Source organism: Aspergillus terreus, genomic scaffold, assembly GCF_000149615.1.
Source record: "Aspergillus terreus NIH2624 scaffold_1 genomic scaffold, whole genome shotgun sequence".
In the NCBI taxonomy this organism is placed as follows: Eukaryota; Fungi; Ascomycota; class Eurotiomycetes; order Eurotiales; family Aspergillaceae; genus Aspergillus; species Aspergillus terreus.
In genome coordinates, this window is record NT_165972.1 from 738,404 (window position 1) to 752,784 (window position 14,381).

General features: G+C 54.1%; 6 protein-coding genes across 6 annotated transcripts; 2 read left to right on the plus strand and 4 right to left on the minus strand.

Moving 5' to 3' along the window:
- Positions 1-1,235: 1,235 nt before the first annotated feature.
- Positions 1,236-2,531, minus strand: ATEG_00258 (fungal specific transcription factor domain-containing protein; the record flags this gene model as incomplete). The annotated part of the gene is made up of 2 exons (XM_001210344.1): positions 1,236-1,267; positions 1,316-2,531. 2 exons carry the CDS (start codon positions 2,529-2,531, stop codon positions 1,236-1,238), a joined length of 1,248 nt encoding a protein of 415 aa, XP_001210344.1.
- Positions 2,532-3,563: 1,032 nt separating this feature from the next.
- ATEG_00259 (H(+)-transporting V1 sector ATPase subunit H) lies at positions 3,564-5,121 on the minus strand (the record flags this gene model as incomplete). Its single annotated transcript, XM_001210345.1, has 3 exons — positions 3,564-4,176; positions 4,233-4,752; positions 4,818-5,121. The coding sequence occupies 3 exons, from the start codon at positions 5,119-5,121 to the stop codon at positions 3,564-3,566; spliced, it is 1,437 nt and encodes a 478-aa protein (XP_001210345.1).
- A 580-nt stretch (positions 5,122-5,701) lies between these two features.
- Positions 5,702-8,376, plus strand: ATEG_00260 (M protein repeat protein; the record flags this gene model as incomplete). The annotated part of the gene is made up of 3 exons (XM_001210346.1): positions 5,702-5,867; positions 5,923-7,376; positions 7,429-8,376. The coding sequence occupies 3 exons, from the start codon at positions 5,702-5,704 to the stop codon at positions 8,374-8,376; spliced, it is 2,568 nt and encodes an 855-aa protein (XP_001210346.1).
- A 230-nt stretch (positions 8,377-8,606) lies between these two features.
- On the minus strand, positions 8,607-9,632 carry ATEG_00261 (ankyrin repeat domain-containing protein; the record flags this gene model as incomplete). The annotated part of the gene is made up of 6 exons (XM_001210347.1): positions 8,607-8,657; positions 8,709-9,038; positions 9,095-9,217; positions 9,291-9,419; positions 9,500-9,525; positions 9,575-9,632. The coding sequence occupies 6 exons, from the start codon at positions 9,630-9,632 to the stop codon at positions 8,607-8,609; spliced, it is 717 nt and encodes a 238-aa protein (XP_001210347.1).
- Positions 9,633-10,068: 436 nt separating this feature from the next.
- On the plus strand, positions 10,069-11,427 carry ATEG_00262 (WD40 repeat domain-containing protein; the record flags this gene model as incomplete). Its single annotated transcript, XM_001210348.1, has 1 exon — positions 10,069-11,427. One exon carries the CDS (start codon positions 10,069-10,071, stop codon positions 11,425-11,427), a length of 1,359 nt encoding a protein of 452 aa, XP_001210348.1.
- Positions 11,428-11,794: 367 nt separating this feature from the next.
- ATEG_00263 (origin recognition complex subunit 1) lies at positions 11,795-14,299 on the minus strand (the record flags this gene model as incomplete). Its single annotated transcript, XM_001210349.1, has 4 exons — positions 11,795-13,253; positions 13,306-13,436; positions 13,493-13,615; positions 13,646-14,299. 4 exons carry the CDS (start codon positions 14,297-14,299, stop codon positions 11,795-11,797), a joined length of 2,367 nt encoding a protein of 788 aa, XP_001210349.1.
- Positions 14,300-14,381: the final 82 nt, after the last annotated feature.

A 14,381-nucleotide genomic window follows, 5' to 3' on the forward strand; every position in this document is an offset into this window, starting at 1 on the left:
AGTAGCAAGGTACAACCACACCATACTGTAGCCCTATTGTAGCTCGATAGGTAATACTCGTATCTAGAAAGTAAACGAATTGAATCTGACAGAATACCTACATTCCAGGCATCAAATAACCTTACCATCCCGATTCCACATTCCATTCCTCGGCTTCTCTCTGTTCTTAAGTTCACCCTTATCCCTGTCTCGAGGTGTAGGAGTACAGACCCCGAAGTCAGTGCAACCCGACTGAAGACGTAGACACAGCATATTTTTAGCATCATCACCAGCGTCAAGACAGGAGGCGACAAAACAGACCAGACAAAAATATATCCCGGGCTAAATATAAATATGAAACGGCGGCCGACCGATATCTCCCATTCTAGACCTCCTCGCCGGGAAATAGCAGCAATAGTCTGCGTCGTCTTGCCGCCCATGCATCCAACTTTCATCTAGACAACGCCACCAGGATCCAGTCCGTCCGGGATCCGCCCTAGCCCTGTACCTGCTGATCGCTGCACTACTACTAGCAATCCGGACTCGTAGTACTCTTACGACATGTGTCAATAGGTACCTAATAATCCTGCTCCGTGCTCAGACATTTGGGAGTACTCTAATACCAGTTTCTCATACATAAAACAGATCATATTGAAACCCTAACCAGCTTGTTGACGCGTCGGGCTTCTAGACCCCTGCGACCTTCGGTGTCATGCATGTCACACTCTGGCGGCAAGGGATGCTCAGTAGTTCGTGGGCGGATGTTGCTGACGGGCGTCTTCCAGGGGGTGTTGACGCCTCGAGGGACGTGCTAAAGCTTGTCGGGACAAAACATGATGTATCTTCTACCGGTAGTTGGATGGTTTTCTATGTACTCCGTAGTCTGCTGTCAGATTTAAACTCCGCCTGGTGAACTATAGTGAACTATGGTGGCTATTTTATTTATATTAGATTAAGTATTGCCTTGGCGAGCCCTACTATATATATGACGCATCATCGAATAGTTGACCAACAAGGCAAAATACCTACATACTCTTATGAGATCATGAAGATCAACGTGCACCAGACGTACATGGGATAAATGAGGTATAATCTAAGCAGAAAAACACTCGACAAACTCCTAAGCAACGCCATGCACAAGCCAAATAAAATCACATCAACCAAGCTAAACATACAGCCATAACATACACCCCGTGATCGCTTCTTAGCATCGTAACCATAAACATGAACCATAACCGCGTTACTTACGCAAACCCTCAGTATGGAATGAAATCAAACCTCATACGATCTACTCCGTTAGCACAACACTCCCACACAATCAGCCAGACAGACTTACCAAGATACTGACTCCAGCCCTCGTTCTCATCCAGCTGATTCGACCAGAACTGCTCCAGGAACTTCAGCGACTGCATCACATTGGGAATGTGAATCGTATCGTGCAGCGAGGAAAGCAACTGGCGCACCTGGTCGCGGTCCTCACCGCGCGCCTCACACCCCGCGATAAACAGCGGCGTCGTAAGCATCACCCATGGACTGAGACCCGGCGACGGCCCGATCAGCGCTGTGCACTCGAGAATCCGCTTCACCGACCGCTGCACCTCCGGCGACGACGCCGGCGTCTGCCGCAGCCGCCGATGGATCTGGATGAGCGCGCTGTGCTGGAACGCCTCATTACACAGACTTAGCTGGCGGATGCACTCTGCCGACAGTCCCTCTGCCACCCCGGGATAGAACGCCGGCGGCGCCCCGGCCCCTTGGTCCATCAAGCTGCGCAGCGATGACTCCAGCGCCGCCGCCTCACTGTGCACCGTCACCTCCGTCCCGTCGACGACCGTCGCCTGCGCCGCCTGCCGACCCTGGTGGTTCCGCCATGCCGCCGCCCCAATCTCCCGGAAGATCGTCGCCAGGCTCACCGTGAACCCCCAGTAATCGTCCAGGTAGTCCGGCGCGGCGGACTGACCCATGTCTGTCGTCGCGCAGGGCGGCTCCGAGCCGTAGCCAATCGGCCGACCGTTGCCCGTCAGCGCCGTCAGCGACACAATCGACCAGTACCACCGGTCCAGGTAGCGACGAAAACCGGCGGACGACCGCGGCGACAGGCCTCCCTGGTGGTCAGCCGTGTCCATCAGCGCTTTGGCGCCTTCGATGTGTGCGCGCCAGGAGTTGGGGTGGATGGCGCCCGAGTGGATCTCGGCGAGACATAGCGTGCGCGCCGTGGCGAGCAGCGCTTCCGAGCTCTTGTCGGCCGGGTTCTGCAGCTCCTTGCGGAAGTGTTCCAGGCTGAAGGCCATCAGCCGCGCGATGTCCGGTGCCGACTTCACGTTCTCCGACTGGTTGTGTAGCGACTGTAGGTGGATCGCGGAGAGCGCCATCGTAGCATACAGAAGTGACGGCGTCTGCAGCGCCATGGGAACCAGCATCTTGCAGATGTCCTGTTGCATGCCCGAGTGGCTCGCCGTGACCTGCGAGGCGTCGTTGAGGAAATGGTGCAGGAGCGCCTTCTGATCAGACGTCAGGGAGGCGAACGGATCGACGGGTCGGGTCAGGGCCATGGTGTCGAGCGTCGGAGGAGGAGCGTTGGTCGTGTAGATAAATTCACCGGGGGAGTACTCTGCGAGTATCCATGTCAGGCATTTGCCAAAGAGAAAGGGAAAAAAGCGGTTTTGATCAGAAGGGAAGAAACGAACCGAACTTCTGCATGCCCCCATTGCCTACGCAGGCCCCAAACCTCGATCGTGAAAAGGCCCTTCCTCCCCACTGCAGCTGCATTGCATATCGACATGGCGTCCCCGCCGATTGACAACGCCCGCAACTGGGCCGCTGTTCGTCACATTTCTGCCGTCGGGCTTTACATCGCTTGCACCCGTTGAACGATCGAGACATGGGGTTGGAGATGGTGCGGTGGTGAGTGGCAGTATCCGTCACTTTTTTTTCTTGTCGCTGTTCTGGGGCCCCTCTCCGTATTTTAGTTCCCTCGATACTCTGCAGTGGGGTCGGTCTCACTCGTTCTCTCTCGGGGCGGGTCTGTACAGGACGGAAGAGATCAAATCGTGGAGAGACTGCTGTCGAGCGTTTCCAAAGACTGTCTGACACACCGACTGAAACGAAACCCTGGACAGGGCTAGTTCGGCTGTATCGGAGGGAGGAGTCGAGAGAGATAAGCAGAATAGAATCGGACCCGCGCACTTTTGTATAGCGGCCGATCCTCCAGGCCAGAGATCCACCGGTCTCTGCGAACAACCTGGGATATGTGGGATTGTCCTTATGCGTCCTTTTCGACTGGGCGATGATGGTTCGGAAGTTCATGGAATCCATCTGGTCCCGGTTTCTATGCGGGGTATCCGTGATTCTCATTCAGACGGTTCCGAAGTTTGTCCTCATTTTAGGTAAAGGTAAGATCTCGCCACCAGCTGAAAACAACTGTCGACGTACAGTACATAATGTCTAATCCACTATTCACTTCGCTCTATGCACAGGAGATGGCACTAACAGTATCCATCAGAGACAGCAGGTACAAAAAAAGCAAGACAATAATCGGGTAGTATATTCACACAGAAATAACACATCATAACAACCAAGTAGAATCAATCATCAAATGTATACCGAAGCCACTCACCCACCGCCCGCAAACTCTCCCATCTCACCGACTCATCCTTGTCTGCCATCAGCTCCATCACCCGCGCCTTCAGGCCCAACTTTTCCAGCTGGGCCCGTCGTTCCGGCAGCTCCTTCACGAGGTGACCCACGTCGTTACAGCCAATCGCAAGGACCTGCTTGTCGTTGTCCCAACTCTTGGAGAGAATCTCGGCCAGCTTCTTCGGCAGCGCCCCGTTTCCGTCATCCAGGATCCGACGCGCATTATCCTTCCAGAAAGTGGGGTTGCGGTGAGGCGGGGACCAACGCAGGTGGCCCGACTGCAGTTCCGCTGCGTATTGATCGAACGTCGTCTGCGTCTTCGTATACTCGTCCAGCATCTCCGACAGGGACTTCAGGTCCTCGAGGAGATCGGGATCAGTCAGGTGGCGGCCTGACATGTTGGTCAGGAGGGCAGGAAGTCGGACGAATATGGCGACCGGGAGTAGAGTGGTGCGGTTAGAGGAGAGGAGGTTGTGCAGAGTCGCAAGGAGGAGCCGGGTGGTCTTTTCCTTCGGGGAGAGACGCAGGAGATGAGTATAGAGTTGGATGATTTCATAATCACTGTGTTCGTCAATATCAAGATTCTCGGATTGAGCCTGGGGAAGGAGTTTACATACGCTTGTAGACCTTCGCCAACTAATGCGCCCTGGAAGCTCAGCTGCCACAGAACAAGGAGAACTCGGTACAGGAGCTGAAGACCGACTCCACCGGAAAGACCTGGCTCGATCGCCCGCGAACTGCCCGCCAGGGTGCTGGAGCTGCTATCCTTTCCCCCTGTAGCAGCACGTAGGATTTCTATCAAGGGCTCAACCGTCTTCGTCCGCTCCTTCCAGAAGATCTCCCGAGATCTCGCGGTCAGAAGGAGTGCGGATAGCTCCCGAACGCCAATGTCCTGCAGACCGTTGTCCTGATTTTGGGTCAGGGTGCTCAGATAGGCATAGAGCTGTGGAAGTGCGGCCTCATCGCGGGCGGTAGGCTTGGAAGAGGAAACAAGACTGATCGACACAAGCTTGGTCAGGAAGGTCGAGGTAAGCAGAGGGATCGGGTCGTCGGTATTGGCCGTGTGGCTCAAGAAGGGGAGGAAAGGTCGATAAGGATCGGGATGGGCGACTAGGGCGGAGGACAGGGCCGGAACATCTTCATCGTGCGGCGTGGTCAGCGCATAGCTTCAGCTGGGAGACGACGCTGGACCAGCGACTCACCGTTGATTAGATCGGCCGCAAGAACCAGAATATACTGGACAATGTCGGACCTCTTGGAGGCCAGATCCAACACACTCTTCGTGTTGGAGTTGCCAGCGAGCAAGCCAACATATCCGGCCACATCACCCTCGATAGTCTGGCGCCGTTGTTCCTTTCGGACCTTGTCCACAGCCTTGATTTTCTTCAGGTGGTCATCGGTGATGTTACCTGCTCGAACCGCCCCCTCCCAGGGGATCGGACGAGCTCGAATGTTGTTCTGGAGGGAGCTCAGATACGTGGGCGGCTCCAGGGGCAGGGACGACATGATGGGGTATACGGATCGAGGGAAGGCCGACGAAGGAGCCTACCCGGGAGGAGAGAAGGCAACAGGGGAGAAGAGAGCGAGAAAAAAAGAAAGAGAAAGACGGAGGAATGTGTTGAGTTGGATATCGGCGTAGGGGACAGCGGAGAGAGGGCCGAATGGAGCAATCACGTTGACGTTTGTTCCCCATGCCAAGCCCCGTGCACCAGCCGTTAACTAATTACTGTTCGGGTTTCGCTTCATGCCGCTCTCGTCGTCATCCACGCAAGCGTCGCCGGGGTCTTTTTACCTCCCGCAACGTGGTATGTCTTACTTCTTCACTCCCCTGTCATTGGGATAGTCCCCTCGGTATTCTTATTCTCTCTCTCTCGTCATAATTCCTCGTTTGGCGTCTCAACCCCCTCCTCTTCCCGTTCTCTTCCCTTTTGTCTTGCTTGCCCGTGACGGCAGACAACCATCGACTGGAACCATTGTCAGGAACCTCTACCTCTCAATGCCAGTGTAGTTGTTCCCGCACCGCTGCGACACAGTAGCATCCATCTCCACCTCCATCCGCGCCGTTTCCCTTCTCCGACAGACCATCATGGCGCAAAATCCTCAGGGTTCGAAACCGAAGTGGAAGGTGGGCTCTTTTCTCCAGCAGGCTGTCGCTGGTGTGGAGTCGAGATTGGATTTGATACTATCGGAAGAAGATGATCGGACGCAACTACCATCAAGACCGCCAAGTGCGAACGCAACGCAGACAGGCAGTATGATACCGTCCGTCAGTTTCGGATGTTAGCGCATGTTAACACCTGGTTCCAGATCTTTCCCGCAGCTCGTCAAACGCGCGAAAAAATGATCGTCTTCAAGAACGTCTCGCGCGTGCGGTTGTCAGATCTAGCACCCCCCCGGCGGGTGCTACTCCTTCTCCCCAAAGTCGTGTCTCGTCGCCTGTCACGAGTCCGGTTCCCAGTAACGATGCGCGCGGAAGTATGGATATAGAATCAAGTCTTGGATCTCCCCCAAAGAATCCCGAGAAGCCCGCAGACAGCCTTGCTAAACACGATGAGTCTCTGTCGGCTTCCATGGCAAACCCCAGGACCAGCCATGATTCCGGTGTATCGTCTCCGGAGCAAAAGGAGGACATCGCCTTGAACGGTGCGACAGAAGCTGTCGAAGATAGCCGATTATCAGCCGAGGAACCTCGAACGTCCCGAGATTCTCAAGAGCCCGCTCAATCCGGCGTCGATACTACCGCGACCACCGTCAAAACAGACCTCAATGACCAAGAGAAAACAATTGCGCAAATGCAAGCAGAATTCAAAGCCGCCGAGTCTCACTGGCAGGGAGAGATGCACATCTATATTGAACGGATAGATGCTTTGCAGTCGAAGCTCAAGTACTTGGCCAAAGAGGCTGCCGAGTCGGCCAAGAAAGCTGCTGCAACTGCGGAGCCCGGAAGCACAGAGAAGCTGCTCCGAGAGAAAGATGAGAAGATCGCGCTGCTCCTGGAGGAAGGCCAAAAACTCTCGAAGACAGAGATGGACCATCGGATGGCAATCAAACGGCTCCGGCAACAGTTGACCGAAAACTCTAAAGCTCAGGTCGAAAACAAGAAGAAGACGGACAGGCTGGAAAGGGATCTAGTCAACGCTGAGACTAGAGCCAAGCGAGCTGAAGCTGCGGAGAAGAGAGCGGCCGACTCTTTGTCTGCTCAGATGAAAATGTCTCGAGATTTTGAGGCCATCTCATCAGAGCGCAATTCTCTTAGTCAAACTGTCCAAGAGCTGAAGGGTCAGCTCGCCCGAGCTGTAGCACGCGCTGAAGCGGCTGAAGCGAAAGCTCAGTCCGATGCTCTGGAGAAAGAGAAGCGGCGTGCTGCTGAGTTGGAGGAGGAGCTCACAAATACCAAGATTGAACGCGATATAAACGAAGAGAAGCTGAGAAGAGAGATCGATGATCTCAAGAATGCCGTCGAACAAGAAAAAGAGAGGGCTCATGCGCTCGAGATTGAATTGAAAGGCGAGCAGTCCATCTTGGAAAGCAAACTGGAGTCCCTTCGATTCAAAGCAGAAGAAGCTTCTTCTGGGGTTGCCAGTGAATCACAGGCAAAGCTGCTCCGACAGATAGAAACTTTGCAGACCCAATATGCTGTTGCCAGTGAAAATTGGCAGACCCTTGAGGGCTCCCTTCTTTCGCGGCTAGCAAATGTGGAAAAGGAGCGCGATGAGGTTGCCCGGCGAGAAGGAGAGTTGCGTCGAAAGGTCCGGGAAGTGGTAAGGAACACCCCGCAAATATCTGTAGGCGGACAAACTAACTGGTGTTTAGAATCTCAAGTCGAAGCGAGTCGAGGAGGAACTGGAAGTCGCAAAGGAAACAGAGCAAGACCTCCAGGTGAAACTCGAGGAACGCATACAAGAACTCAAAAAGCTGGAGCAAAAGCTCAAGAAGGCCACAGACGACTTAGCCTCGGCGCAAAAAGACTTCGTCGAACAGAAGAAAGTCTGCGACCTGACATGGACGCAGAAACTTGAGGAAGAGCGAGCCAAATGGCGAGAACAGATTGCCCCATCCCCGAACTTCCTCCAGCAGCCTCGAACAGGATCACCCGTTGCATTCAGCCGTCGACCGAGCAACTTGGACCCTGTCGCGTCCCTATCCGACTACCGTCCTAGCAGCCGACGTGCTTCGACCTTACCTATGACATCGCCAGAAATAGGCACTCCGTCGCGACAAAATTCATTCCCAGCTTCGACGCATGCCGTGCTGTCTCCTCCAGTGACAAACAGCGCTTCCACCCCGCATATTACCGACGCGCCTTCAATAACTTTTGAACCGGATGAGTTCTTTAGTGGCTCTGGCACTCCTTCTGCATCTGGCGGCGCTCACACCCAGCCTTCCCGCGGTATCAACGACATCATCTCCGAATCCACTGTCGGTGCTGGCCCCTCAGTGCAACTGGTAGAGCGGATGAGTGCCACAGTTCGTCGGCTGGAAAGTGAGCGAGCCGCATCGAAAGACGAGCTCGCACGGATCACATCCCAGCGCGATGAAGCTCGGCAGCAAGTGGTTGATCTTATGCGAGAGTCGGAAGAGAAAAAGGAAGCCGATGCTCGCGTGCAAGAGTTGGAGCGGCGGCTTGAGGAATTGGACCAACGATATCAGACGACCCTCGAGATGCTAGGTGAAAAGAGCGAAAGGGTGGAAGAGCTCCAAGCTGATATTGTGGATATCAAGCAGATGTACCGCGAACTGGCCGACAGAACCATGCGGTAGTCTATTCTGTTTGCCGATTACTTCTTCACTCCAATTCTGTATATAGACTTTATTTAGACGATGTTATGTGATACAACTTATAGTTCTTCATGAATCTGACCCTGTCCTACTGTAGTCACTCGGGTATCCTTCATATTACAAAGCTGAGCAGACGCCACAATCCTCAGCACAGTATTGTCTGTCATCTCTCCTTTTCTATTCCCAGATCTTCGCGCTCCGCTCCCTCTAACCTACAATTCTATGCCTTCCCTCTCTGCTGTTTGCATGATGTAGGAGCGAATCTGAACAACACTCAGCTACGAATCAATAATCGCGCGCAAACAACGACTCACCTTTGCATCTGGTGCCATATCAATGGCCAAAAGCCCATCTGAGCTTCTCTTATCTGTTTCCGCGCCAGCCTTGAGTAACGTGATGGCCGCATCACCGTGGCCTTCAGAGATGGCATGATGCAGTGCTGTCAAGCCATCCATATCTGTGGCATTAACTGGACTCTTTCCCTCCTCGAGGAGGACCTTGATGATGGGTGAAGAACCAATGGCTGCGGCACGGTGCAGAGGCAGCTGACCGCGTCTATCTTTGACTCGCGCGCTGCACTTGTTGGCTATTAAGGTGCGGACAGTGGAGAGGTTGCCTTTGGAAGTTGCGAAGTGGAGAGCGTTCTGGATGATGGGATTTATTAGCTCTGCTTATGCGTAATTGCGATTGTGATACTAACCTGTCCAGATGAACTCTTGACACTGACGTCCGCACCCTTGCGGAGAAGCAGCTCGATGATGGCGTCTCCTTCGGCATTCTTCAAGCTTGCTGCGATCATGAGGGGCGTCCAGCCTGATCCATCCTACGCCGTAGAGCGCTCGTTAGTCTTTGTCTTCCCGCCTGAGGCATGACCATGTCTAGGGTGGCTAGCGGACCTCGACATCAGGATCAAAGTTCTTGGTGGAGACAAGGAGCTCCACGACCGGAAGCCGATTAAAGGCGGCCGCCCAGTGAATCGCAAGACGGTCATCATCATCTTTCACATTTGCCAATTTCGGATTCGCCTATATGTCGGGATACGTTAGCGCGTCCATCATGGACGAGATCTGGGGCCAAGAGAGCTCCAGCCATGCGGGGCACTCACGCTCAAGAGCGATTCGACAAGTTGAGCTGTATCTGTTAGTCAGACTGAAATTCGGTGCAATAAAGAGGAGCTCACTTTTTCCTTCTCGAGCAGCCTCATGGAGAGGGAATTTGGCGTCGTGATTGGGATCCATGGTTGGATCGCTGTGGTTCAGGACTTCAGGTATAGATCGGAGTAGATGCTGATCGGGGAGCTACTGAAATGATGTTATCCGTCTGCGGGGAGGCCAATTTCGCTTACTTAAGCTTTCATGCCTCAGGCATTACAGCAGCTCCAAAAGTTCAGACCCGCCTTCAGCGTGACCTTCCACCACAGCCTTCGTCTTCTTCCATTCTACCCCAATCCTGCGTCTTTACCGACTTACTTTGTGGAAAGCTGAATATTTTCATACTGCGACTCGAATGAAGTGACCCTCACAATTTTCTCGAACCCCGACGACTCCTATTTTCTAGGGTTCTGGACGCGAAAAGGACCTCGCCCACGCTCGTTCGCGAGAATTTCACCAAAACGCTGCGCATATCGCTGCGGTCTTAATAAATACACTACAAAGAGAACATACTGATTTCAAAATGGACGCGATTCCATCGACCACACCCGACGAGGCGGTGCGCCTGTCCGCGAAGCGAACTGCAGATCTTTTCGGTACCGACTACCTCATGGTCACCCCCTCGACAGGCGACGGTTCCATTGGTGTTTCATATCGGAGAAAGGCTGAATACCAAGATGTGAAGGAGCTTCCTCCCGCGCTCGCAGAGAAACAAGCCAAGGCAGCCGCCGGTCGTACGAAGCGCCCGAAGATCCAGGCACAAGGGCAGGGACCAGCGGACAAGAGTGGCGCTTCGATGTCCCTCGTCAAGAGGGGCCCCGGTCCCAGTGCTGGCGGTGTGGGCGGAGAGAACGAACCCAAGAGCCTGATCCAGCGACCCTCCGCCACACGGCAACAGAAGCCCGACTGGCATGCGCCCTGGAAGTTGATGCGAGTGATCTCTGGACATCTGGGATGGGTGCGGAGTCTGGCGGTCGAACCGAACAACAAGTGGTTTGCCAGTGGTGCAGGTGACCGGACAATCAAGATCTGGGACCTTGCGACCGGCTCCCTCCGTCTCACGCTGACGGGTCATATCTCTACTGTCCGCGGGTTGGCCGTGTCGCCTCGGCACCCGTACCTCTTCTCGTGCGGAGAGGACAAGATGGTGAAGTGTTGGGATCTGGAAACGAACAAGGTCATTCGCCACTATCACGGCCATCTCAGCGGAGTGTACACCCTCGCGCTGCACCCGCGTCTCGATTTGTTGGTCACAGGTGGTCGGGATGGTGTCTGTCGAGTCTGGGATATGCGCACACGAAGCAACGTTCACGTTCTGAGCGGCCACAAAGGCACTGTCGCCGATGTCAAGTGTCAGGAGGCCGATCCTCAGATCATCAGTGGTTCTCTAGACGCCACCGTTCGTCTGTGGGATCTCGCAGCCGGAAAGTCCATGGGCGTCTTGACTCACCACAAGAAGGGTGTACGGAACATCGTCACTCACCCGCGGGAATTTACCTTCGCCAGCGCTAGTACTGGTAGCATCAAGCAGTGGAAGTGTCCGGAGGGTGACTTCATGCAGAATTTCGAAGGACACAACGCTGTCATCAACACTCTCGCTGTGAACGAAGACAATGTTCTCTTCTCGGGCGGCGACAACGGCTCCATGTGCTTCTGGGACTGGAAGACTGGCTATCGATTCCAAACAATCGACACTATGGCCCAACCCGGTTCGCTGGAGGCCGAAGCGGGCATCATGGCATCCACTTTTGACCGCACCGGTCTCCGTCTGATTACGGGTGAGGCGGACAAGACCATCAAGGTCTGGAAGCAAGACGAGAATGCCACGCCCGAATCGCATCCGGTTACGTGGGCTCCGACTCTGGGCAGACAGAGATATTAGGCTGCTGTGGACATCTGATACCCTGTGTAATTGGTCTGGTTTTGACTTTTAGAATCGGACGGTTTGATGCACGTTTATGGAGTTTAGCGTTGAGGGTCTGGGGTCCTTTCTTGTTTCAATGTTTAAATATACTCGGTATCTAAGGTACTATGAAGTGGCCCAAAAATGATTGGGTATCATTTGTATCATATATGGTCTAAACATCTCATTATCCAACTATGCTTATATTGCCTCAGTAGTGACGGCCTGTCAAGGTTCATCCAACAGGAATGGGTATCATGCGTTAAATGGCAATCTGTAAGCCAGTCAAATCGCCAACATGCGCGTAAAGTGCGGTTTGCCCTTTCGTAAGGGTATATTCAGTGGCCTACTGGTCCTGTCCCAGACCTAATCCCTTTGCTTCGAGATCCTCCCGAAACGCAGCTCTGACGTCTTCAGGAGCCACCCGTAATCTCACTTTGCCGCTGCGGTCTCTATTTGGAATGGCAGTCGACCCTCCTCGAGTCCCTCCATGTTCCAGGGCAAGAATCCCAGAGTTCATCAGCTCCATTGCCGCGAATCCAAGGGCTTTGACTCGGGCACTACTGCCCCCCGCGAGCAAGAAGTCTTTGATACTCGCGCCTGCAGCACCTGCAACTGCAACTGAGGCATCGGCGATCCGCTTCGCCTCGTCGATCACATCACCAAAAGTGGACTCAGAAATCCCGGTTCGTTTGACACGGGCCAAGAGCGCAGAGAGGAAGAGCTTTGCAGAAAGAGGCAGCGTGCGGAGGCATTGTTGCAGCGGAGTCGACGTTGCCTCTTGAATGGCCTGCTTGATTGTAGCTATAGTGACCCTGCCAGCGAACTGTTTCTGGGGTAGCTTCTTCTGGGGAGATTCCATCTTTGCTTGGACCGTTTCTTTGCACAGGGACCTCTCCTTTCGGGCGGGTGTCTTGGTTGGCGTTGGCGGGAGGGACTCGATTTCGTCCGCGTCCGGGTCCTGCGCAGCCTCGCTGTTCTGTTCGGCGATTTCAACCGCACGGCGGCAGATGTCCAACGCACGTCGCGCGTCACCGCTGACCGCTGCGACCTTCCGGCTTGCGAATTGGATGGCGTCCGCGTCAACGATGTTTCCGGGGACGTTCGCTAAACGCGTGCTGATGATCTCCATGAGATCGGTGTGCTTGTACCCGGGGAATGTGATGCGGGTAAGACCCAGACGACTGGAGATCTTGTTGCTGAGCGTTCGTTCGGGGAGATCCATGGTGTTTGCGACAGCCAGCACGATCAGGCGAGAGTGGCGGAGAGCCGGCCAGTTGAAGAAGTTGTACATCACCGACTGGTTTTTGGTAACGAGCTGGTCGAGTTCGTCCATGAGAACGACGCATGATACGCGGCGTGGTGAGGGGTGGGAGAACTCGCGTTCGAGAAGGTCGAGCGCATGGGATGGCGACACTCGGTCACCCTTCAAGGCTTCCCAGAGTAATGAGTAGGACTGGTGTGGGTCGGTGACCTTCATGCCGTTGATTTCGACGAAGATGAAGTCGTCCATCTCCTCCGCCAAGACGGCGGAGTTCAACTGTGCGACCACTTCTCGCACAGTTGCTGTCTTTCCTGTTCCTGGTGTGCCCGAGATATAGATACAGGCGCCCGTGCCTTCCATGATCGCAGCACTGAGATGATTATAGACGGTCTCGAATTCATTCTTGCGACAGGGAAGTGATGTGGGTACTGTGGAAACGTGAAGGAGGGTTCGTGCTTGACGGTAGGGTGAAGCGAAATGTGTCGGGGAGAGAACACGAGTGCCGAGTGGTGTGAATTCGAGTGGTTTTTTGACGACGATCCTGGTAAGTCTCAGTCTCTGCAAAGGTACACGGGGTATACAGTCTCATTTACCGCTTGTGACTTGGGGTCGTCAACGCCTTCTGGCGTCGTGACTGGGGTGTGGCATTCGTGGCCACTTTCTGGCGTTTCCTCGGGGTGGTAGGTGCAAAGTCGTCATCTTCTTTCTCTTTGATATCGACGTACTAAAGGACGCATCGTTAGATGGAAGTATGCTGGGCGGTGATAAACAAACACTCACATCGTTGTCTACTTGTTTCCGCTTTTTGGCTGCCTTCAAGCCATCTTTGATCAAGTTGATCAAATCGAATATTCTGTCCTCGCGGTACACTTCCTCCCAAACGAACTCGGGAGTATATCTCCCCTGGAGTTGGTTCACGCCTCTCCGGCATACGATGCATTTGTTGTACTCAGCCAATGCATCCTTGCCCTTCGGAGGAGCGCCATTTGGATATTTCGCAAAGAAAGCATCTTTGGACATCACGGTCGCCCGGCCATTGATCGAGGTAAGAGGGTTCACGTTGAAGTCTGCGGTAAGATATTGCTCGTTTGGCAAAGCATCGGCGCGTCGCTTGTTCCTTGTCGACATGAACTCGTCTGGAGAAGCAAACCACATGATGTTGGCGGACTTGACCACTTCGCCTTCTGCCTCGTCATCGTCCTCCTCGAGGAATTCAGTGATAATCCCAACCCAGTCCTTTCCTGCTTCAGGCGACTTGAGCAGAATCACTTGTCCGAGTCTGCATTCAAATGTGCCCATTCTGGCCCCGATGATCTGTTGTCGGCGTTTGGTACTCTTGGTCCGGGCCTGGCGTCTCCGGCCTGACCTCGAGACTTCCTCCGCCGGTTGTGCGCTCTCACCTCCATCTTTGATTTCGTCAGAGTTCGAGTCGTAGATCCACTCCCACGGATGATCTTCCTTGCCCAATTCATCATCGGAGTCATCCCGGACCAAACCCCCCTTGGTCATCCACATCTGGGCGCGTTTGCGGGCATTGCGCTTGCGAGTTTGCGTGGAGTCGGTTTCATCCGCTGGTTCTGGAGTCATTGTCTTTGATTGGAATTGGAGTGAGTTGGAAAAAGACGACAGCAAAAGAACGGCGGGTAAAGTTGTAATGATCCTTCATGGG